The sequence below is a fragment of the Ornithodoros turicata genome, chromosome 10, assembly GCF_037126465.1.
Source record: "Ornithodoros turicata isolate Travis chromosome 10, ASM3712646v1, whole genome shotgun sequence".
Taxonomy (NCBI): domain Eukaryota; kingdom Metazoa; phylum Arthropoda; class Arachnida; order Ixodida; family Argasidae; genus Ornithodoros; species Ornithodoros turicata.
Window position 1 is genome coordinate 34502772 of NC_088210.1, and position 25958 is coordinate 34528729.

General features: G+C 47.0%; 1 protein-coding gene across 11 annotated transcripts in view; it reads left to right on the forward strand.

Moving 5' to 3' along the window:
• Window positions 1–25958, forward strand: part of LOC135370001 (calmodulin-binding transcription activator 2-like) — a 195286-nt gene that overhangs the window by 158077 nt on the left and 11251 nt on the right. For 3 of the 11 annotated variants that reach the window (XM_064603651.1, XM_064603652.1, XM_064603653.1), the window contains exons 4-22: window positions 4026–4093; window positions 5447–5582; window positions 10739–10810; window positions 11897–12038; window positions 12439–12485; window positions 12666–13997; window positions 14303–14429; window positions 15423–15554; window positions 15614–15723; window positions 16293–16559; window positions 17523–17713; window positions 18840–19174; window positions 19464–19556; window positions 19868–20165; window positions 20844–21025; window positions 21881–22026; window positions 23032–23252; window positions 23698–23790; window positions 25833–25954. In XM_064603651.1, coding sequence (XP_064459721.1) covers window positions 4026–4093; window positions 5447–5582; window positions 10739–10810; window positions 11897–12038; window positions 12439–12485; window positions 12666–13997; window positions 14303–14429; window positions 15423–15554; window positions 15614–15723; window positions 16293–16559; window positions 17523–17713; window positions 18840–19174; window positions 19464–19556; window positions 19868–20165; window positions 20844–21025; window positions 21881–22026; window positions 23032–23252; window positions 23698–23790; window positions 25833–25938 — 4098 coding nt within the window. In that variant the 3' untranslated portion in view covers window positions 25939–25954. Of the gene's footprint in view, window positions 1–4025; window positions 4094–5446; window positions 5583–10738; window positions 10811–11896; window positions 12039–12438; window positions 12486–12665; window positions 13998–14302; window positions 14430–15422; window positions 15555–15613; window positions 15724–16292; window positions 16560–17522; window positions 17714–18839; window positions 19175–19463; window positions 19557–19867; window positions 20166–20843; window positions 21026–21880; window positions 22027–23031; window positions 23253–23697; window positions 23791–24331; window positions 24363–25832; window positions 25955–25958 lie in introns of all 11 variants that reach the window. The other 8 variants (XM_064603646.1, XM_064603656.1, XM_064603648.1 and 5 more) reach the window with 7 other exon arrangements.

Below are 25958 nucleotides of genomic sequence, written 5' to 3' on the forward strand. Positions count from 1 at the left end.
CATGACACAATCTGGAGCTTATAACGTTGTCTCTTAGCACGCACATTCGCAGGTTACTCACATGCATTCATATATTCGCACATACTCATTCATGCACACATAGTACACCCACACGTACTCGAGCATTCACACAGTTATGTTTTCACTCCCATATTTATGCGTTCACATACTCACTCGCTTATTCACACACGCGCCGCGTTACTAATGTTTTCAGACATGCACCACCTCTCTCACACGTTCTCACATTCACCGCTGTCTCCCGTCACGCATTCACACATGTACCACCTCATTTACACGTTCTCACATTCACCGCTGCCTCCCGTCACGCATTCACACATGCACCACCTCTCTCACACGTTCTCACATTCACCGTTGCCTCCCGTCACTCATTCACACATGCACCACCTCTCTCACACGTTCTCACATTCACCGCTGCCTCCCGTCACGCATTCACACATGTACCACCTCACTTACACGTTCTCACATTCACCGCCGTCTCCCGTCACTCATTCACGCATGCACCACCTCACTTACACGTTCTCACATTCACCGCTGCCTCCCGTCACTCATTCACACCATGTACCACCTCATTTACACGTTCTCACATTCACCGCTGCCTCCCGTCACTCATTCACACCATGTACCACCTCATTTACACGTTCTCACATTCACCGTTGCCTCCCGTCACTCATTCACACATGCACCACCTGTCTCACACGTTCTCACATTCACCGCTGCCTCCCGTCACTCATTCACACCATGTACCACCTCATTTACACGTTCTCACATTCACCGTTGCCTCCCGTCACTCATTCACACATGCACCACCTGTCTCACACGTTCTCACATTCACCGCTGCCTCCCGTCACGCATTCACACATGTACCACCTCACTTACACGTTCTCACATTCACCGCCGTCTCCCGTCACTCTTCACGCATGCACCACCTCACTTACACGTTCTCACATTCACCGCTGCCTTCCGTCACTCATTCACACATGCACCACCTCTCTCACACGTTCTCACATTCACCGCTGTCTCCCGTCACGCATTCACACCATGTACCACCTCATTTACACGTTCTCACATTCACCGCTGCCTCCCGTCACTCATTCACGCATGCACCACCTCACTTACACGTTCTCACATTCACCGCTGCCTCCCGTCACTCATTCACACATGCACCACCTCTCTCACACGTTCTCACATTCACCGCTGTCTCCCGTCACGCATTCACACCATGTACCACCTCATTTACACGTTCTCACATTCACCGCCGTCTCCCGTCACTCATTCACGCATGCACCACCTCACTTACACGTTCTCACATTCACCGCTGCCTCCCGTCACTCATTCACACATGCACCACCTCTCTCACACGTTCTCACATTCACCGCTGTCTCCCGTCACGCATTCACACCATGTACCACCTCATTTACACGTTCTCACATTCACCGCTGCCTCCCGTCACGCATTCACACATGTACCACCTCACTTACACGTTCTCACATTCACCGCTGCCTCTCGTCACGCATTCACACATGTACCACCTCACTTACACGTTCTCACATTCACCGCCGCCTCCCATCACGCATTCACACATGCACCACCTCACTCGCACATTCACACATGCGTCGTTCCACTCACACGTCCACAATTCGACGCCGCGTCATTCAGGGGTTCACACATGCACCAGCTCACTCACGCGTTCACACACTCACCGCCGCCGCTGTTCACGCATTCGTACATGCAGCACCTCACTCACACGTTCATAGATTCAGCGCCGCCTCATTTACGCATTCGCACATGCACGACCACAACCACACTCATTCACACATTTCGTATGCTTCGCGTTCGAACCTACTACTGGCACCCAGTCGTAGACCATCCGCGCACTCGTCAGGAATTCATCCAGCCCATTAGAGTAAGTGTCGAAGCTGTAGGACCGAAATCGCCGTAGATACCGCACTGAAAACACGCTTTAATTAACTTAGGCGGCTCCCCTGGAATAGTCCAATTAAGCTGAAAGTTGGAAGCTCCGCGAAACAATAACAATTCGTCCTAGCACGTACACGGGGTTGGGTCAAGGGCAAGTTCGGAAAAGTAGGCTCTAAAGAGGCCACGTTAAAATGCACGTTACGTTGGAAAAACGCAGTGGGATGGCCTTCCTGCGTGACTGCATGTGCTAGTGGATTACTTCGAAACCATGCACGTGTACGTTCACAGTGAGATGATGCCTTTTTTTTACGTCATCGTGGTGGCAGAAAATAAAAGCTGGCTCGTGCATCCAGAAAATAGACGCCTGTAATCTGTGCGTATAGTGCATTGCGCGCGTTTTGGTACAGCTGGGGAGAGGTATAGAGAAAGGTCAGCAGGGGGTGCTGTCTTGGGCCGACCTCTGGGAGAACTGTGTCGATGTGCAGCCTGAAAGTCTGCCGGTCAATCCAAGGAAAACTGCAGGCACCGTATTTAAACTTCCACGCCGGACGGGTCTAATAAAACTCGTACCATGCCACAAAACTGATGGTGACCCCGGCCGATCCCACGGCCTTCGAGTCACCTGTAACAACAACTTAGGTTTTTTTGTCGTTATCAGTTATCAATAAACAACATACAGACCGTGTTACCCGGTTGAGAAAGTGGTGGTGGTGGTGGTGATTGTGAAAGGGCTTGCCGTTGTCGGCGGGCAACGTCACGACTGACGCCCTGGGGGAATGTGCGTCCTGGGCCGACTTCTAAGGGAAATGTGCCGACATATATCTTAAAGTGTCTGAGGAAAACCCAGAAAAAACCACAGACAGTACAGTCGACACCGAGATTCGAACCCGGGTACCTCCCAGTCTCAACGTGACATGGCCAGCACGCTAACCGGTTCTCCACCACCAGAAGAGAAGAAGTGAGACCCATGTCTACCATAACATAAAATTATTACTGTAATAACATTGTAACGGGGCCCCCACTGTATACTGTGTATGGCACAACCAATAATAAAATTGAAATTGAAACATGTGTATTCGATGTAGACACTGTTTATAAACTTTTTCTCAGAAAAAAAAAGAAGTGGTGAAGCTTTACGACTTGTTCGATCCTTCAGTCTTCAATAAAAAATAAGTGATGTAGTGCGAAGCTGCGCACCTGTCGAAACCGAAATCCTGTACAAAGCTTTGCAGTCGATACAGCGCGAGTCAAATTTCCGTAAAACAACACACGCTGTAGCGAAATACACGACATTTCGCGAGATAGTGTATTGTTTGCCATTCGTATTGCAGTCCTAACGCCAAGCCCAAACAATGAACAACGAAGAGAAAAACGTCGAGTCACTACCGACGGAAACTTCTTCCTTTCAGGTCGTTTGCAGCTGCAACATCGCACAACACTGGTGGCTTCGTCATTATTGCACGCCGAATATTCATTTCGGTGAAAGAACGCTCCGCTCAAAGTGACACCTTTTATTATGACACGCAGCTCGTTCCTCTGTTTCTACAAAGCGGAAATCCCTTTTTGCAGCGTTATTATGTACACGCATTCAAACGAGATATCCGCCTCTGAAAGGAACGTAAACGAGCAAGAGGATGCTTTCCTGCAAAACATTATTATGTTTGTTTCGTTCTTGCTGTTTCCGCCAGGTGGCGTGACTGCCTGCCACGGTTGCCAACGTATTTGCATATAGGTCTGAAACAGGCGCAGCGGGTGATTGTAAAGGATGTTCACAATGGGTGTCCTTCCAGAAGCGACCGCGGTGCGTTTTTTTTTTTTTTTTATGTTTCTGTGTGTTGATTAGTTTGAGCTGACGCGTACTGTTATGCTCGTCTGCTTGCTGGAGCTGAATTTTAATTATCGTTTTGATGGAGCTCCGTGTTTCATTCGGAAAGTTCGCCGTCATTGCCTCTGACCTTCGTTGTTCTTCATTCTTAATTTTAATTATTTATAATCATAAAAAAACATAAGTGAATCATTAAATAGTGGACTATAGTGTGTGCCTTCAGTAATTGACTGAACGAACGAAACATTTTGTGTTTTTTTAGGAAATCGCAGCGATACTGATCAGCTTCGACAGACACGAAGAATGGCTCTCCCGAGAAGTCAAAATCCGGTGAGTCAAATGAGAGTTCCTCGCCGTGCATTGCTTGTACGTAGTTGTGGGGTTGTGGGTAAGGTATACTTGTCGAGAAAAGTATTTTCAGTTATTTGAACTACAGCTAGCTTGCGGAAATAGTGTCTGAGTCATAGTTAGTTTGTTCTTTGTAAATGGAACTACCGTAATTTCACGCGTATAAGCCGCACCGCAGATAAGCCGCAGTACGCGTTTATAGGAAACGTTTGAAAATTTTCTGGCAGATAAGCCGCGGGCAATACGAGACGACTGATTTGTGGGACAAAGGAGACCATAGAGAAATCCATAAACCCTGTAGTCCATACTCCGGGGTCAGCTCTAGAGTTCTACCAAGATCGGATTGTGCACTTGTTGGGCGTTTTTCATTGATTGATGGGTCAGTGGTCTTCCAGAAGACGTGAATTTGGGGAATGCACCAGGAAGATTAATCTACTCGAATGTGGACCCGTCCCTGTTACGCACTGTTCGTGCATCAGCAGGGCAGTGCTGTTCCACAGACACTGTCCGCCCTTTCGTTAAAACCGGCGTATGCGGAAAATACTAGGAAAAAATAGTCATCAGATGAGCCGCACCAGTGGATAAGCCGCAGAGCGCCCGTGAGAAAAAAAAAATCTCGCAAATGCCGCGGCTAATACGCGTGAAATTACGGTACATAGTTACAGCCATAAGTGACTTTCCGAGAAAAATCACTCGGCACTGAAAAACAGGCTAAAAGCAGGCTACTGAAAAGTGGCTGGTTACATTTACACGTTACTCGTAACTTGGGTTCTATCCGACTGCTTGTATACGGTGGTTATTGTGAGCGCCACAAAGAATTTTGTACTACTTCCGACACACTTGTCTATCTGTCGGACTCAGTGCGTAGCAAAACAAGCCCGTGTGTAGGCACGTTCTGTAACTGTCCAACGTGAATGGGAAAATTTAATAATGCTCTATCCCCGGAAGAAACGTATGAACACGAAAGAAAAGCCTCTGAATTGAGCCTGGCCTCCGAAATAAGTCTCGGAGCTCTTAGACGGTCAAATACAATTTCACCCGATTCCTTGACGAAGAGTGTCAATATAATTCCTCGGCGCTGCTCTCACAGAATAATTTTGCTCTGCTGGATGCTGAGTATGGGCACGTCGCCTCATTTAATCCCGCATAAAGGTGATAAAAAAATGACTGAGAATACAAAACGGACAGTTTAGATAAGAAACACCCTAAATTTGAAGTCGCCAGGAGTTCATTCCGGGGAAGAATTCGAAGCAGAGTTGTTTGTACAACACATACAAGGGGAAAGTACTTCTCGCGTGTAAAGAACCACAACCCGTTCGATATGTGTACTTGCAGGCCGAAGAGCGGTTCAATGCTGCTGTACAGTCGCAAGCGTGTTCGCTACCGGCGAGACGGCTACTGTTGGAAAAAGCGGAAGGACGGCAAGACGACGCGAGAGGACCACATGAAGCTCAAAGTCCAGGGGACCGAGGTATGTCTTGTCTTGTCTTGCCTTCGTCTTGGATTGGTCTTGTCACTACTTCTTACGAATCAGGGGCTCACGAAGCGTGGAGCAAGTGACGTAAGGGACAGGATTTATCTTCTTTAGGGATCGCCACTGCCGAAGGGCGATGTAGACAACTGCAAAACTGAAACTAAGCGGTGGCGTCACATGGCTGTCCCCCGTATAATTTCATCTTGGCTTCTCATTGGAAAGGGGCGCGCATCCTCCCATTCCTTCCTCCATGACCAGCAATAGCAAAAGTTAATTAAGCCTTGCGGATTAAAAATTGGGCGGTTTCGTGCGTCATATAATTGAGAACTTGTTTGTCAATCAGTGCACTGTGTGTCGTCCAGTCCTTTACTCTCCCCAGCAGGGGTTTTATCGTTTTGAAGTACAGTGAGCCCTCGTTAATATGACCCCCGATAATCTGACATTCTCGCTTTACGACCATACTCCCAGGGAACAATTTAGTGGAACCTCTGCAAATTCCCCCCGTTAATATGACAATTCCGCATTATGACCAAAATTTTCGGGAACGACCATGGTCATAATAACGAGGGTTCACTGTATTAAGTCCTAAGCTCTGCTAACTTTAGCAGCGGAGACCTAACGTTGCAGCAGTGATGTTTGCATCCATCGTGGCAGTATCCAGACTTGGACCTTCGGCTCGGGTTCTTTCAACGCTCCATTTCTCTCTCTCTCTTCGTTCCCCCCTCCTCTTACGATTTCCATGGCCTCGTCCGAGACTGTCGTCTGATAGCCTGACTTGACTGTCGTTCGATCAACACGTTCCCCGTTCTTATCTGTGGTGTCAGTTTTATCTCTCGTCCGGGGCACCGCCATCAGCCGTCGCTTGTGTTCGTCTCATTAGTGGGGCCGATTCATGGCCCCCGCGCGCGCGACAAAAGACGTGAGTGTCCAATAATTACCGCCTGCGCGCTAGGAATAGGGTTATCGACGCTGGCTTCACGCCTGCTTTCGTCAGCCTAATGTAATTTTGCGTGCGGCTCCCGATAACATCCTGTGCCCTATTTGTCCGCCCCACTTTACGCCTACCACGCACTGTCATTCTAAGATGCGTAGCTGCGTGTCGAGGTTGTAAGGTCAATATACAGTGAATCCTCGTTATTATGACCATGGTCGTTCCCAAAAATTTTGTTCATAATGCGGAATTGTCATATTAACGGGGAGGATTTGCAGAGGTTTCACTGCATTGTCCCCCAGGAGTATATGGTCGTAAAGCGCGTATGTCAGATTATCGGGGGTCATATTAACGAGGGCTCACTGTATACAGTGAACCCTCGTTATTATGACCATGGTCGTTCCCGAAAATTTTGTTCATAATGCGGAACTGTCATATTAACGGGGGGGATTTGCAGAGGTTTCACTGCATGGTTCCCCAGGAGTATGGTCGTAAAGCGCGTATGTCAGATTATCGGGAGTCATATTAACGAGGGTTCAGTGTAAATTTCTTTCGCTTTTCCCGGCACTATATGCAGCTGTTTGCAACATTTTTTTCGCGTCTAAATGTGCCGTTGTTTGCTCGCCTTTCGGGGTACAGTTTTCAGTCGTAAGCGAATGTTTGATTTGTTTGCAGCATACCGTTGTTTCGCTCGATTCCCGAACACTTTTCGGCCGTCAGCTTGCCACTTCCTTAGCATCCGATTCGTATACAGTGAGCCCTCGTTAATATGACCCCCGATAATCTGACATTCTCGCTTTACGACCATACTCCCACGGAACAATTTAGTGGAACCTCTGCAAATTCCCCCCGTTAATATGACAATTCCGCATTATGACCAAAATTTTCGGGAACGACCATGGTCATAATAACGAGGGTTCACTGTACTGGCCATGCAGACGCGTACGCAGAACGTGACTCGAAGATCAGTTGACTTCTTCCCGTTTAACTATTTTTTGTTCCGTGCTAACACCGCGATGCAACTGTGACTGTGAGTGGCGTACAGACACGGACATATTGAGAGATGACAGCAGGACGGAGTGGGAGACGGAAGGGTTAGTATGCGATTTGGGAGGGAATTGCACCGACATCCGTCGGGAAAGCTGTGATGGGATGTACTTGCAGTACCAAGTGCTGAAGTACTACTTTAAGTACTTTGCCGAGGACTTTGTATTTTACTTGATGCATACGTTTCAGTTTGCACACTTTGTACTGTACTAAGTACTTTTATTCTGTGCCCTTTCAAGTACTGAGGTACCCAATTGGCAATGCAAACGCAAAACGTGGAGAATATATTAGAGAATAATTTCTAAAAAGGGTGCTTAGCTCCTGCGGGCGATGTGTCTCGTTCGTCTGAGAGGCAAGTCTCCTCCGTTCAGAGACCAGCACGAGCACTCTGCGCATAATGCGGGTGGATAGGTAGAGAAATGATAATAGTTTGCACAAGGGCCGAACTGATTCCCCGCGCACGTGTAAATGCAAATTCTTTCACATGTTCCAGTTCATATTAATGAGTCAGCTGGAAGCTATCCATGATTGCTAACTAGCACTTAGCAAAAATGCTCGCTAAAAACTTTCTAAATTCGAATCATAATTAACTCACCTTTTATTACCACCAAGTGTTGAAACGTCCAGCGATATAGGATCGAAATTTGTAATGTACTTGGCGAGCACCTTAAGGTACTTTGACAAATATACTTTGTACTTTACTTTAAGTATCCATTTGTTGTACGCAGTGTTGTACGTAGCGCCGTTACTAGTAGCGGCGCTACTGTATCCGTTACTTTTTTCGGTAGCGGAGTAGAGATCGCGCTACTTTTTAAAACTGGTAACGAAAGAAGTACTTCCGCTACAAATTTGCGGTAGCGCAATCTTTGAGCGCTACCGCTACTTTCTGAGCTGGGGTTCGCGACAACTCGACTTCGACCTATGATCAAACCTGCACGCTGCCTGCCTTCGATCAAGCTGCCCGATATTACAACTCATTCTGGGAGACCGGGCAAATAGCCGAAAGGAGGGCACAGAGGCCGTTATCTTACAAAGAGGATGTGCCCTCCACGTGTTCCCTATTTGGGATGAACCTTCTTGAAGATTTGGTGCATTGTGGGAGTTGTCTGCAAACTGACGTCACTCCATTCTGGAGCCGTCCTCGCTAGCTATGAGTCATGACATTCCACATGACATTGCGCCACGTACGCTCAGGTGCTTGACAGTTGCAATTTCTTGTCCGCTGCAATGGAGGGACCATGGCCTGCTACAGTACAAAACAGTAGCGTGGTGTTGCGCCTCGGTGGGAAAGCTTTATCTGTGCGTCAAGGAAGTCAACGTACAATTTGAAAAAGCACACCATGGTATGTTTACTAAAAGCTCGTTCCGGGCAATCCGAGTTCTTTTTGTGAGAAAGCTGTTGAGCCTTTTATTGGTAGACTTGCTTTGTGCTTTATTTGCTTTAGAGGAAGAGAAAAAGATATGCAGGATACCGAGTAGGCTTTAGTAAATCTGTAAAAATACGGTTTTCAAAATTTTAGCCTTCAGGCAACCTACGTGTAACCTCCATTGGACGTCGATTTATTATTTTGAGATAGTTTTATTTTATTACTTTAAGACGGTTTGAAGTACGTCATCAACGACACTGTTTGTTTCTTTCCTAAAAAGTAGCGCATGAAGTATCGCGTTACTTTTTACGGGTAACGGTAGCGATATTCCGCTACTTTTAGGTACGTGTAACGATATCGGGATTTCGTTACTTTTTGCTCAGGTAGCGCGTATCAGTATTGCGCTACCTTTTTCGGGTAGCGGGTACAACACTGGTGTACGGTACTTTGTACTGTGCTTAAAGTACAACAGGTGGCAGGTACTTGGTAGTATACTTCATAGGCGGAGAGTATTCGATCTGCCGCAGGGGCCCCGGGCATAACGCCTCCCCCCCCCCCCCCCCCTCTTTCGTACACAGATGTCGGGCAGGGGTCGGGAATTCCGTGTTCTGAGGCAAATATTCGCGGGAATTTCACGATCACTCGCATGAAACGCACGATTCATGAGTGTCAGCTGAGTAGACTTTTCGGAGGGGGCCAGCCCTCCACCCCCACCCCTAGGTCGGCGCCTATACTGTACTTTACATTAAGTGCAACTTTGAGGTACTTTGCCTATCACTGAAGGAATGTCACAGCCGCGTGGTGGGATCCGAGCCTTCCGATTTTCAGCCCGACATCGGACCCACACCACCAACGAGCACTCGATGTATCCACTGGGCTACTCTAAATAAACAGGACGAACCGCGAAACAGATGCGTTCCCGAAAGCAACCTGTTTTGCCCATACGTAATCTTGTTTGTTATCTGTCTCGGTTTACCTATAGCCGGCAGGCCTTAATGTAATTGAGTCAAAGTGTCTCTCATGTTCGCCTCCAGCCTGCCCCTTAATCCAATATTTGGACAACCTTCTTGCCGCTCCTACGTACTGTCTGTTTTCCTCGTTTGGCGGCGTCTTTTCTCTTGTTGCGCGCGTAAATAAAGTTGCTGGTGTCGCTAACGAGGTCCTCCTGCGGGAAGAGTCTTTTTTTTTTTCAGGATTTCCAAAGGGGTTCTGAGACTCCGTTTATATGTGGATTGTATACATTGGAGTGTGTCTTAGTTGTCCTAGTTTGGTATACTATACGTGAACTGTACACATCATGCACGATTGCACAGCACATCAGAGTCTAGAGAGTTCGTAGCGTGTCCGCTTACTGATCCCAAGGTTTCGGGTTCGAACCCTGCCGAGGACGCCATCAACTTGGTGGCAGGTATACGGACGTCTTGAGCGATGGACGTTAAACACGCGGTGTGCCGTGCGCTGAGATTTCGGTGCACGTTTAAAGAACCTTCACGTAATCCACGGACCGACCACTACGGCGTCGCTCATGATCATAAAGCCTGTAGGCCGTATACCTATTGGTTCTCATAAGCACGTGACCCCTCCCCGTGGCTGGGATTCTTGCCGCGATGCCAAAGTCGGTATCTAGAGTGTCTCTTACCAGCTTTGCTGTAGAACTTGGATGCCAATAGCCTCAATATCGTTATCTTAATATTTACCATGCTTGCCAACGTTATTTATATACCAGTGTTTACGGAGTGGTTCGCTTATCTGGATTGCTCTTGTGGTATGGAGTGTGCATACAGACGTGTGTTTTACCTCTCCTGCAGTGTATCTACGGCTGTTATGTGCATTCTGCGATCCTACCAACGTTCCACCGACGCTGTTATTGGCTACTACAGGTATGTCTGCGTTATACATGTCGTCTTTTAAATTTCTTTGAAGATCCGGGTTTCTGTGAGTCTGCATCGTTTGTGTCGTTTGTTAAAGTGAAAAGTAGCTTCTTTGTGTCTGTGAAGAGCTGAGAAGTTCAAAGTTTAAAAAAAAAGGAAAATACCCGTACACACACCAAAGGAAGGACGCAGCATGAAGCGCTGTGTCTCTCCCCTGTGTATGTGCGTGTGTTTGTGTTTCAGAGATTTGAAAGGAGTAATGTACCAACATGCTCAGAAGACACTTTGTTTGGTATACGTATACCCTGAAGCTTGGGACAGGGCAAATGAGCTATGTAGCGTTTGCATCGACTGCACCGCTTGTGTCGTCTGTATGGCATATGTTTCTTGTGATTGCTAATCGGCTGATATGCTATCAGCGGTGTGTTCAGTACGGTGGCTTGCTGGGCTACATAGTTGGCACTTGAGTAGAACCGGCTGAAGGACGAGCACAAGGGGACGGAATAGACAGAACAGTGCTGGACTCACAACTGACATTTATTGAAAAGAAGCAACTTCAAACAGAAGACACTGCGCATATGCATGACTGTGCACAATGAACCCTCGTTAATATGACCCCCGATAATCTGAGATGCGCGCTTTACGACCATATACTCCTGGGGAACAATTTAGTGAAACCTCTGCAAATCCACCCCGTTAATATGACAATTCAGCGTTGTGACCAAAATTTTCGGGAACGAGCACGGTCATAATAACGAGGGTTCGCTGTATACAGTGAGCCCTCGTTAATATGACCCCCGATAATCTGACATTCTCGCTTTACGACCATACTCCCGGGGAACAATTTAGTGGAACCTCTGCAAATCCCCCCCCCCCGTTAATATGACAATTCCGCATTATGACCAAAATTTTCGGGAACGACCATGGTCATAATAACGAGGGTTCACTGTAACCAACCTACAAAAGCGGTACCTTTGCTTTGAAAAGAATCTGATGCAGCTATAAAAAAAAAGCTCGAGAAAGCTGTAAGACCGAAAATAAGGAAACTATAGTGGTGACGTCACGTGGCAATGTTTCTTGCACGCTGTCTTACAGAATCCGGACATAGTACTGGTGCATTATTTGAACGTCCCGTACAGTGACGACAACAAGATGGTAATCGCCCCGAGCTTGAGCTACTGCGCTGACAAGAAAGAGTGGACGAAAGAGGAGCTCGTCTCCCAACTCAAGCCTATGTGTAAGCCATGCCATCTTACTATGACAGGTATTCTGCTGTGACATGCACACTGTTGTTCTCCTAACTTGATTTCGAAAATTTCTTCAAATAAATGACGTGACATTGACACCCTGCATCAAGTTGCATGAAGCTTCAATGACGGGATGAAGACAGGTACCATGCGTAGAGCGGGTTTCACCGCATAACGGAATCGTTGTGAGGAGGAGCCGACTTTACAATCACCGTTATTTTCTAAAGCGAGCTTTGCCTCGTAACGTATCTGCTCTGCAGACAAAGCACGCTTTACAGGCTAACACGTGTCCTGCACCAGCTTACATCCCCATGAAACGTAAATTCTCAATGCGTTGCGGATCTTGCTGTTATTAGAACTCTCAAATTATTATTATTTTCTGTGTTACAGTTTATAGTGAAAATGAGCCAGACCTCAACAATGAGCTTGAGATTTCGGTGAGTATCACGCACAAAGTTTGTACGCATCTCCTGTGATTACCGTGACATAATTACATTTTACATTTTAAATTACGATGAACATTCACTTTACCGTTAATTTAACGATGGACAATTTATGCGAGCGATACATGTTTGTTGGCACAATAATGTTACCCTTCGGAATTGCACCTCCTCTAGACGGCCGAGACAGTAGAAGCTATCGTGCAGCAGCTTATGGAAAAGCAACGGGCCAAAAACACAGCACGCACCCACGAGTGCCCCTGCGACTCCACCACAAAGGCCACCCCTTCTCCGGCATCCTCAACAGCCACCACCTCATCCAACTCACCCACATCATCCTCAACATCAACCATTGCCGAGGCACCCACCACATCCACAACCTCCTCGACCTCAACGAAAAAATGTGCCCATACCCTCCATCGCATCATCTCACCCAAGACCCGAGGAGGCGCCGTCACGTCCACCTCTGTCGCGACGCAGCCTTCCTCGCTGGTCGCTCAACAGAAACTGGAAGGACGAACTGGTGTCATCCTCGCCGCCACTACACCGGTCAGGTCACTGGATGGACGCGAAGCCGGGGCATCGACGACGACCGCCGCGACAACGTCGTTCATCCTCAACCTGTCTCAGCTCCAAGGAGGTGGTGGACTTCTCATCCTCAACAGCGCTGCTGCAGCTACGGGCTTGACATCTGCTTCAGTTACGCCGGTCACTCTGCTCTGTGGAGGCCAGGAGACAACGGTGGTGACGGAGTCGGCGACGACCTCGGCCGCGGTGACGACGTCGACGACCGTCTTGACGACGTCGGCATCGACGACTCCGCCGTGTTCGGTGTCGTCGTCGAATTCCACGACTGTCGTTGAGACTGTTCAAGCGACGGAGATGAAAGTAGAGGACACGACGGTTAGTGAGAGTAGGCAGGGTGGAAACATGGAGAGTACATTGTGCAACGATGACGTCGATTTCGGCCCAACGCCTACGTCAGAGAGCGCCGCGACTAAAGACCCTGACTTGAGTAGTATACTAGGCGAGGAAAAAGAGCACACGGGAATTGGGCTTTTCGACGACTCGCTCGACCTGTCGCACGATGGCATACAAAAAACTCTCTCGGCTAATCTCATCCAGAGGAGAAGACCGTCTTCAGATTCGTCCTCAGGCGGTGTTCTAGTTAAAAGTGAGCCTAGCGTCGGTTGTATTGAAACGGATCCTGTAGATTTGAACCCCATGGACTTCATCGACAATGATATCTCTACGCCAGATGAAGAAGTTTTTAATCTGGACACTTTTGATATGTTGACCGATTTGCCGAATTGGGATGACTTCAACTCGGACCTCACGGCTACGTCGGCGCTGACGTCATCGTCCACGTCGATAGGGCTGGGCTCTTCGTTGCAGACGACTGTGACTGCAGCTCACAAGGCTCCGAGTACGCAGTCCCATTATGGCATGACATATCGAGAAGGCACAGCGAACATCACGGATTATTCGCCCGATTGGTCTTATACAGAGGTGAGCCACTGAGATCTCTAAGGTAGTAACCATGCTACACAGCTAATAAAGTACTTCGTAACGGTTCACTGTGGACCCAAATACGGTCGAACGTCGATATAACGAAATTCACGGGGATTGCGATTTCTTTCGTTATGCCGCATTTGGTTAAATTTGAAAAGATTTATGCTGTGACAAGCAGGAGATAAGCGAGCCCACAGTTTGATGCTCTACTTCTTTATGCTTCAACATGTGAAGTCCTTTTACTTCATATGATTCGTACAACTCAAGTTGTGCTGCATAGTGACTAACAATTCTACCTGCAGGGTGGCGTGAAGGTACTGATAACAGGCCCGTGGTACTCATCATCGTCTCCATATACAATACTGTTTGATGGAGTCAGTGTCCCCACTACACTGGTGCAAAGTGGCGTCCTGCGTTGCTTCTGCCCTGGTGAGGTGCTCGTGCCTAGCTATACTTCGGGACAGGTTAACTCCTGCAGGTATAACTCCGCCTACAAATCCTACTACGTCCGTGATTGGCTTGGGTTGGCAGATGTGATGTACTTAGAGCACATTTGCATGCTTTTAAAGCAAGCGCGAAAAATATTTGCCCTGACAAAACATGTTGAGTGAACTCCCCAGTACCTCGCCTTTTCGTATGCCCCAGAGCCATCTGGCATGTTCTGGAGTCATTAAATCAGTTTTGCTTCAGAGTAGCGAGACTGAGTTCCAAGGGTGAGCAGGATAGGCAAGACGAGACCGTTTTGTTTCTGTGCTGTGCTAGTATCACCTAACGGCGTTCACAATGCCATCTATGGAGTACCCTTCAAAATGTGTGTGTGTCGACGGTCTCTTGGACAATACTTAGCTGATGCCGCACAACATTCACACATGCTTCTCTAATGCGCGGCCTCCACGGCGAGCATTGTTATAACATACATGCCTTCGCCTTGTGCTAATATACCCAAGCAGCACTGTCAGCCCAATTCTGGACCAAGATTGGACCAGTATTGGGTCAGTATTGCCAATATTGGGCCAGTATTGGACCAATATAGGCAATGTCGGCCCAATTCTAAACCAATATTGGGCCAAGATGTTGTGCTGCTTGGGTACCCAAGCAGCACAACAAATCGGCCCCATATTGGCCCAATATCGGCAAATACTGTCCCAATATTGGTTCAATATTGGGCAAAGACTTGCTGCTTGGGTATGTTAGCTGTCGCCTCAACAGGGGATGGCGCTTGTGCGGAACGGAAACAAGATGGCTTCCCTGCTCACCTGTGGAGCTCAGTGTTGCTACTCTAAAGTGATGCAATGTGCAAACTACATTCTCCGCAGGCGGAGATAGACCTCTGTGCCTGCAGCTCTTGAGTTGTCTCGGAGTATAGTGCTCTGCTTAGTGAACCGCACAGTTTCGGTACTCATATTCGCCTTGTTCTTAAAGCTCACGAAGCAGGTCTGGTGACACTCCAAGTGGCATGTGAGGGGTTTGTCATCTCCAACTCGGTCATATTCGAGTACCGGGAACAACCCCCCGTGGCCAGTCAAAAGACAAAAGATTGGTTCGGAGTGGAAGGTGGGTTGTCCAGCACTTAACAATTGTGTCTCATATGCGTTTTCTTTCGTTTTTAACAGAGAGTGCGTTGAAGTTCTCGCTCCTGGAGAGGTTAGAGATGATTGAGGCCAGATTGATGTTTGGTGGGAAGGGTTCAAGTGGCGGTCTCTTTCCAGGGATCTTGGTGCAGGTAAACTGCCTTTGAATACCAGTCTGGTAGTTTCAGTAACTGAGTATAATAGTCCAGCGGAGTGATATAACATGGTACGATATATCAGTTACATCTTTGCTTGTGTACATGTGCAGTGTGTACATGTGTATCTTCAGCTTGTGTACACGTGCAACCCAGAGAAGCTGTGAGGCTGGGGGAAGGTATCTTTCGTGTGTGTGAAAGACACATGCAGCACAAAATAAAGGTTGAGGCACGTGCTTGCACTCCACCGTGTCACTCATAGTATCAAGCCGCGGAGTTGCAAAGATTTGTAAATGAACTTTTCTTCACACCTTGCCATGCTTCTTGCCTTCTGTTGCCACGCTTAGAGAAATTTGGACGCGATTATTCCGATTTACGACGCAGCCCAGTAAAGTGCGAAGTGGCAACGAACACTCGAGCAGACACTTACTGTAGTCAGTTTCAAACACTCAAGGAATAGCTGGCACCATATTTGTGGAACCGTTATTTGATTTTTCCTTCAAGCAATTCAACCTCTTGTTGCACAATGTGGCCGGTCCTTGACTTCCTGTTGCGACATCTTCCAGGGATTTGTGGACAAACAGCGACCGTTTGAGGAACGTCTGGTGTCTCTGTGCCAAGAGCTGCAGGAAGGCACATGGGTGGCCCGAGGAGACGCATCGCCCGTGAAGGCGGTCTCGCATCCGGACCTCACTCTGCTTCACTTGGCAGCTGCCCTGGGTTTTGCCCGTCTTGCCTGCGCACTCCTACGGTGGCGTCACGATAATTCCTCTTTGACGCTCGAAGCCGAAGTGGACGCTCTGCGGAGAGATCGGAACGACTGCACGCCATTGGTGAGAGATACGATAGTGGGCAGGTCAACCAGAGGGCAGAGTGGCGGTCACAGTGGGGGAGTGTTGTCGCCTTCCTTTCTAGTCAAGTTTTCAGCATTCCACCGAGATATGTGGTACACATTCGCGGATGTGTACGATATGTAGCCATCAGGTTGTGTCTAGGCTGGAAAAGACGTCCATCCCTAAGGACATTTGCGATTAGCTCACTTGCATTCCAAATGTTGAGTCAAAGTTACTTCTAGCCCACCTCTTAAGAAACACTGTATGTGAGGCACCGCTCTCCCAAAAGCAGGGTCTGTTACTGAAAATAATGGCATTTCCGATTCTGTTTGCAGTAGTTAAAAAATTACTTTTTGTTTCTGTTTCCGCCTGCGTTTCCAGACGATTTTCGGTAGCGGTTTTCAGTTTTCATTACCATAGCAGAATTAAATTTCTCTTTCTGTTTCCCAGGCTATATTCGATGCTGGTTTCTGTTTCCTTGAGATCATTCCGTGTGCTCTCTGCATTCTATCATTTTACCGGTCCCTGCACCTTGTAGCAACACAGTGTGAACGGAGGGATAGTACTATTGAATGGAAACACTGGAGACGTCAGGGATGTAATATGTTAACTTAAATTAAATTAAATTTAAAAACGACGGAGAAGGAGTATTACGTGAGGTGAATTTGGTTTCCATTACCGTCCTTGAATTTGGTTTCGTTTAGGTTTCTAGTAATGAAAACAACAATAATTTAGTTTCTGTTTTCGTTTCCTGTGGAATTCCAGTGGTGAGCTTTTCACGTTTCCGTTACCAGTAACCAACCCTGCCCAAAAAGATATTGGCTGGGACTGCCACTATGCACTCATTGGCCAAGAACCTGTACGATGATTGCTACATATTTCTGGATGATTTATCTGCTACTAATGACTGATTCTCACTTACATACTTGAAGAAGTTGAGGAACGTTGATGTAATTGTTCCAGCACTGGGCATGTGGCAGGGGTCACCGTGAAGTTGCACTGCTGTTGCACCAGTGGAACAGCTCTGCTCTCAAGTTGGTGAATGCAGAGGGTCAGTCGCCCACCCAAGTGGCCCACAGTGAAGGACATTCCTGTTTGGCCGAGGAGATTGAACAGGCTGCCAGGAAGCACCAGCAGTCACAGCAGACTGTCAGGTAGATGCCACCCCTTCACTTAAACAGATAATCACATAGTGTACCGCCGCCGTCAGGCTTAACTGTAACGCGCAAGCATATGATGCACGAGGACGTCATCGCGGCGAAGCATTGCTTGCTGGGTTTGAGACTTGGTAGGGCGAGCGATGTATGCATAAGGAATGAGCTGTAGCTTCTTTGGAGCCTCGTAAGGATCACGTTACCTGAGAGGGCGTTGCAGCATGCCACTTTGCGGGCCATTTTGACACGCTAATGCAGTCCAGGAATTCGAAAACAGCTGAGCCCATTCGTAACTATATTGACGGGAACACGAAATCTAATCGCAATATCGGAGTATCGCCGGTCAGATCACATCAACGAAGCAGAACGGTACAAGTGGGATACTGCTGAACATGCACGTTTTTTGAGGGCACAAAAGCATTTTATCTAATTCTAGACTGACGCAGCTTTGCATTGAAAGCTTTTCCGAGAACAACATAATCGCCGATACCACGTGAGATCGACGACTTCCTCCGTTGCTCGTCATCCAGTGAAAATGGAATCTTGCTTCTTTAGATTCACGCATTTTACCTGCTGCCGGGAGAATGCTGATCGCTGTATGCCTCCTCTTGGGGGCACTGCATACTCTTTGAACAGCTATTCCCACAATTCTAAAACTGAAACCAAACACTAGCAGCGATGTGACATGGCTGATTCCTAATGTCAGCTTCACATTTTCACAAAAACGGGGCGCCTCCTTGTGGTATCCGATATCCCTTAACTCCAAACGTTGCCATTGCTCTTAGTCTACTGCTCTTGCCTCTTTGTCTCTTATTCTCATTGCTCTTAGTCTCTTGCCGTTGCCATTGCTCTTAGTCTACTGCTCTGCCAGCTATAACGGCTGTGATCTAGCATTGCATCAACAGTGGCCACACCTATCAGTGACGGCCTCCAGAGATTCGACGATAAAAGAGCCTCATTATACAATTATTTTCTCCCCCAATTTTTCTTTCTCTCAGTTTTTCTTTCGTCTTTCTCCTCACAATTTCTACCCACCTTGACTGTCATGGACAGCTCGATGACTCCGAGCATACTGTCTTCACCCTTTCTTCTGTCTCTACCTCTCTCTTTCACCAATCCTGTTCAGCACTGCCAGTTTGCCCAGCACTGCCTCGCAACAGCATTGTGGAGATATGAGACGCAAACTAAGCCTCAGTCTCCCCCTCAGCAGCTCCGCGAACAACTACTGCGTCCCGTCAGGAAGCATCCGCAGCGTGAGAGTGGTGGCACGACTGGCAAAGCGCGCATCTGTAGACAGCGGTGCTGCTGGAATCGCGGATGCCGAGTCGTCGAAGCGCTCCTCAGTGGACAGTGGTGTTGGGGACACGCCGGAGAGGCTCTCCGCATCATTGCCAGCCTCAGTGTTGGCAGCTCGGCTCTCGTCTGGGAAGGTGGATGGCGGCGATGCAGCCACCGAGAATGGTAACGTGCTCTACAATTTCTTATTTGTTGTCATCATCACCAGTCGTGCCTGTGAGTGGCGTCAAATGTAGACTGGCATCCTCAGCCAGCATCGAGCCTGCATAGGGTCCTTCGTTTTCGGGTTTTCCGATTTTATCTTTATTTTATCAATATCTACCGAAGGGTTGCTCTGAGGAATGCTGGCCATGAAAGCAGCTTCCATTATACAATATGCGAGCAAATACGGCATTCTTCATACTCGTAGCCTTCCTTCCGCACGTACATACATGGAGCATGTCCTCTCTATCAGCAGATACACAAGGCAACAGTGAAAGCCCCTTCATTGATGTTGTTGGTGTGTCTGACGAAGAAGTAGAAATGCAGAATCCTGTACCTACCACAGGTAATCCACCTTCCACGTGTCTTACTGCTCGATTGATGGATATATGCGCCGTAAAATCGTAACAGCCATGACAATTTGATGGTTTATAGTATCCAATCTATTGCATCTGATCATGGGACACAGTCACTATTCTTTGTTCCATCAGAAGTTAGTAGTATAAGAACAAGTAACATAGCAGGCAGTGATACGCCGACTTGTTTTAGTGCACCCTCAACCAAAATTTTGGTATTCTTCTACGCATATTTAACGTGTCCTTTACAAGTGAATCGATTATTACTCGACTGAGCCATAACTCGGCATCAATATCGCAGGACAAAGCTCGTCCCGTCGCGAGGTGCACACCTGCGAGCTAGGCTCATCGGAAGCCCCGGACAGCCGAGTGCTAACATTGGCCGAGCAGATCATCGCTGCACTGCCCGATCGCATCAAGGCCCCCCATGTGCGAGGGACGGAAGTGAGGGAGGACGCCATGGAAGCGGAAGGACTCCTTCACCTGCTCTCCTCAGACAACGGGGGCAACGCGGGGGTCCTCGGAGCCCTCGTGGACGACGCTCCTCAGCAGTTGCTCAGCAATGAGTTCAGCTTTGAGTTTAGTGATCATAATTATAGGTGAGAATCTGCAAAATAGACGAAACCTGGCTTCATGTGAAGTCACGAACACTGATGAAGCGTACCAAATTTGATGTTGTTCCAGAAAAACACCGAGAAAAAATATTTCGATACGCCGGATGATGTATCAAAATATTTTTCTTGGCGTTTATTAATTTAGCTTACTTTTCCTTTCGTGAAAAGGGGCTTTCTAGAATCTGCTTCTTTCTCCATTGTTCTCCTTGCGCAGCTGGGGCTTGGGCAGCTTGGGGGCTGGGGCAGCTGGTGAAAAGGGGCTTTCTAGAATCTGCTTCTTTCTCCATTGTTCTCCTTGCGCAGCTTCGTGCAGCGTGTTCCATCACCAGCTGCACCAACTAGCTGCCATTGTCAATGAAGCTACTTTTGCAAACATTTGCTGAAAGCATTTTCTCACGTTTATTTGCGGTGGAGCAACTTTTCTGGCCGAATTGGCTATTTCTGAGTACAGGCTTTGGAAAAAGAATGTTTTTCCCTCGACAAAAAATTCAGACTGCTAGATTATTTGGACGTCTTTTATTGCTCTTAGAAGTCCGAAAAATCGCTCGGCAACATTACTTAGTGTATAGCTTATTATGATATAGTGCAACCTGTCACTACAGAAAGCAAAAAAATTCTAGAAGTGTCTCGCATTGCTCCTCTAACCACTTGCCTTCACTGCAGGTACTGTGAAGCCGGTACCCCTTCCTCTTCTCCCAGCCCAGCCTCGTCATCCTGCCTGCAGAGCCCCGGCAGCTTTACCTTAGAATCTCCGTCACCCCCACCCACGACAGCAGACTTCTGCGAGTTCTTTAAGGCATCAGGAAAAATCATGGAGCAGGACTTCTCCAATCTTACTCTCTCGGGTATTTGCCTTCTTTCGTCCCTAGTGCTTCCCGGTGTTGGGTTTATGGGGACGGCATTAGGCTCTTCGTAGTACTGTAGTTGAGGCCCCTGTACAACAGGCACCGCGTAAAACCCCAGATTCTGCGATGCATCGTAAATTCCGCGTAAATTCTACGCTGATGGTGTCGTCTGCTAAGTGCGCAGTACGCCACTCCCGATATTCCGCACCGTGTGAATGCTCAACATAACACGGGACGGAAATTCATCTCTGTGAGCAGTGGTTTCGCTTTTTCTTCCACTACAATCTTCCGTAAGGGTGTCGCCGGTGTGAATACACAGTATGAGTAGGGCCTGACTTTTTGGCCAAATTTAGGGGGTAAATATCGGGTGATATTTTTCATTTGAAGATTAGGGTGTATTCGGGTATAAAAATCCCGTTACGGCATATTCTGTCGTCAGGAATTTGGGTGTATTCGGGTGATTTTTTTTTTGTTTAATAAAAATTTGTCTTAACATGGAACTAATGTTTAGCAATGTTATCAAAGTTTATTTTAATGCACGCTTATGAGTGTGCCACACGACCCGGATGTTTTCGGGTAGATTCGGGTTAAACCCGAATTTTACAGATTTCGTTCGGGGGGTAAATATCGGGCGGATATGGGTTTAACCCTAAAAAGTCAGGCCCTAAGTATGAGTGGCATATGACTGAAAGCATCTGGTTTCTGTGGCTATGTAATAGTTGTGAGCTACTCCTAATTAAGCACTGCATAGCGACATTTCTTTACTCAACATCTGAGAATCTAATTTTACATTGAAGAAGACTGTAATGCTGAAGGTAACATAATAGAAGGGGATGCACTGCGTCGTAATTTCAGATAAAGAGCAGCGTGAGCTATACGAAGCAGCCAAGATAATCCAAAAGGCGTACCGTTCCTACAAGGGTCGCAAGCGCCAGGAAGAGCAGGAAAAGGAGAAGGCCGCTGCCATTCTTATACAGAGCTATTACCGCAGGTACAAGCAGGTAGGTGAACTGCTGCTGGCTTACTGTGGCAATATCCATCATCCCTTCATTGTGGGTACCCCACACATTTCTCACAGGCACGATGTGATGTCATTTCGGTGCTCCTTAAAGGCATTGTGACACCATTTTATATTGAACAGTCACGTGGGACAGACAATCTATTATACCAGTGTACCGAGATAAACAGACACCGTCAGACTTACCACACGGCTTGCGCCGATGCCAGAGCCGTGGGCAGTTAGCCCCTGGGTTGGAGACTGCATCTATGGGTTGAGATCACAACCTACGACACCATATACTATTATAGCGATCATGTCATTTGCACCTATTAACAGCACCACATTCGGAAGGTAATGGTGATGCTGCTCATGGCCTGTTTATTGCATCTTCAATTGCTATAATACCTTGTACTTCAGTTTACCTTAGAATTTTTTAACAAGCCGTGAATGTCCCATGATAGGGATGCGTTATTGCGAAAGTAGATTATCATCATCATCATCATCATCATCATTCTACGTGTCTGCTATGGTAGTTGTATGTCCGCTTCTGCGCGTTCAAAATTCAAAGTTCCACTGTCCAATCATGATGGTGGAAATCTTGCGAGCTGATGTGTAGCACTCCTATCACATCACGCAGACGGGCTTGTGAATAGGAGTTGCCGATTATTACTTGGTCGGTACAATCTAGTAGGTCGGGGGTGAGATATACACCGACTCGTGATAGTGGCCGGCTCGGCATGCTCAGTTGGGCTGTTACCGCACCTAGAATAAGTCTCTACTTCACACTTATGCTCACCACTGCTGACGCGCTCCGCTATACTTGGTCTCTGACCCGTCTGCCAACATGCTCTGCGACGCTGGCATCTGCACAGGCCGTGCGGTTGTGCGTTATGGTTAAGTCCGACGGCGGCTGTACATGTTTAAGAGAGTCCCCTCTTGAAATGTTAAGGTGTTGAGCCTGACTGTGTCTACCAACGAAGTTCTTATGTGGTTCTCTTTGTCTCAGTATATGTACTACAAGCAGATAACGAGGGCTGCGGCTGAGTCAATGCAACAGGGCTCCTTCCACGGGTGGTGCAGCGACCAGCACAAAAGGTTCAAGAAGAGCCCAGACGGAGAAGATGGAATGGCCTGCTCGGCCGCAGCTGCAGCTTTCTTCCGCAGTTATTCGGACGAAAAGCGCTCTCTTTCCAGCAGGGAGGGTACACCAACCTCCTCTGCCTTTAAGTAAGAACCCTCGCTTGCTTCACTTATTCTACATATTTAGAGCCTGAAGTTTTCGGGAAATATTTTTTTCTAAATTTGGGGGGTAAAAATCGGGTAAATAAACATGTGCACTAAATTTATGCAAATTCGGGTTAAAAATCTTCCATTACGCTAAAATCGGGGAAAAATCGGGCTCAGTTATTGAAACTAACTGTAGCGGTTTGGTACAAACGGTGATGCAACTACATTTTTCTGTCAAATAAGTAAGATGGTGCATACCTACAGACATCCCTGAGAGGGCAATTTGCCTGGTAAAAATCGGGTTTCACCCTAATGAGGCAACCTTCAATTCGGGGTGCAAATTCGGGGAAGAATCGGGTAAAACCCTAAAACTTCAGCCTCTATACATATTGTAGGGAAGCTCAAATCCTACTCAAGTCCCGAACTGCATACTGAATATATATAGTTCGATTATCTCTCTTAGGCGTACCTATTCCCAGCGGCGTCAGCACCAGGCCGCTAGGAAGATTCAGCAGTTCATGAGGCAGTCCAAGAATAAGTGAGTAACTAGTTATCTCCGCTGCATTATAACGATGTTGAAGTGGTCGCGAAATCCGATTGTTACATCGTGGCATTGTTATGTACAAGCTTTCTCAAAATCATTAGAAATCGCATTAACGGTGGTACAACGGTATCAGCACTGAAGATATATGTCTATTGAATGATGATGGGCAAGGTTTTCCCACAGGAATGCCGGAACACAACATGTCAGGCAGGCAAAGCATTTTGATGCTTAATTGTCATGCCTGTCCTTGAAATGCTTCACCAAAACCAATTTTTCACCAAACCAACCCAACCAACTTCACCAAACCAACAATTCACCAAAAACGAATTGTCACTATCTAGGCGCCTCAGAGCGAAAGTGAATCTTTATTTTCTAATTTTTCTTGAAGGAAACTAGAAAGCATGTGTTTGTGTAAGTGTTGAGACTTGGCTCTTTCTCAACTCTTATCTCTTTCCTGCCTTTTTCTATCTAACTTACTTTACTGCATGACATGACCATAACATCTCTTATCTCTTTCCTCTCTATTGCACTAAAGCAGCATGTGGGAGTTTATACATGGAAAAGTGGTGAGTCTCTCTTTGGGGTCTCCTGAAGCACGTTTCTCATTGTCCCTTTTCAATTCAATTCAATTCAATTCACTTCAATTCAATGCAGTTCAGTTCAGTTCAGTTTTATTTTCCTTGGCGGTGGCAGGAAGAGCAAAAAGCCAGTAATGCTTGACAAAGGCTCTTCCACTATATGCAACCATTATAGGAATAACAATGTTACTGGTATTCTAATTACGCAATATTAGTGTAACAAAGACGTCTAACCAAATACAGCATTATACTAAAATACTAACTGCATAATTATTAACACTTTCAATAACCAGTATGTGCTTAATGGAGAACTTAAGCCTTCATACAGAATAAATACAACAATGCAATGTAACATATTGCCTTGAGGGTATGTAAACAAATAAATAAATATTATCTCCATCCCTTTTCACGGACACGGTGTAAACTTGTCAGCCCCACACCAAAACCGGTTTTGATCCTCTGTGTCGCTCATTGTGAATAGGGTGCCGCCCTCTAGGATATGATAAGAATGTGAAAAAGGTCGATTCAAACAAATTTTTTACAGTGCCACTGGGTGTTTGTTAGGTATTCAGTAGAATCTCTATTATAGGAATCTCTCATGGTAGCAGAAAATATTCATGTAATCCAAAATTCGTTTTATCATAAATGATCCACCTCGGACTACTATACAGTAAGGAAACAGGCAGTGACCCTTTGTGTCCCATTACTTTTTGGTAAAATAGTAGACCTCGTAGTAGACCATGTAGTAGACCTTGCAGACACTCATAAAATCGCACACACGTGTCCTCACTGATGTTTCAAGAATTTGCTATGCACCTCACAACAGCGAGCATGTGCAGCAGTATTGTTAGCAATCGCCCATCGTCTCGATCACTTCCGTCGCTGCGTGATGTTATTTCAATTTCAATTTCAATTTTACTTTCCTTTCGGATGGGAGAGAGTAAAAAGCCAGAAGGCTTGACAAAGACTCTGCTCCCTGTTATCTGTTTCAGTGCAGATTCCTCGATTATTTCATCTACGGTCCTCAGTCCTCAGTCCCAAGATCATCGTCTGCAGTCAAAAAATCATGTTCGGAACATTCAATCCGAGGCTGTTCCCAGTTTCCAACTGTTAAGCTGTTCCGTTCTTGATCTTCACGACCTCACTCTACGACTCTGTTGCATTCCTAGAGCCGTTTGTTCATGTCCATCAAGGTCATAGAGTTCATTCGGATTACCCAAAGCATAATACGTTGAATAATAGGTATTCTAGATTCGACTGTAGTTGCTTTTCTGCACATCAGCAGTGTGGATTCACATCCGCACTCGCTCAGTAACTGAAGGAGTCATCATAATTCTTAAAGGAACAGAGTTCTTACTGCTATTCAATGGCTGATACGATATTACAGCTCCTGAGCATTATTCAGCATTATTCACACATATTGCACACTTTGCACTGACACCTGTATGTGTATTACAGATTGCAGAAAGAGCGTGCCTTAGCTGCCGAAAGAGAGAAGCCGGAAACGGTCGTCCCACAGCACCTGCCCCCAAAATCCCAGGAACAGCCTTCTAGTGCCAAGTAAGGCAGCACCACAAAAGGTGA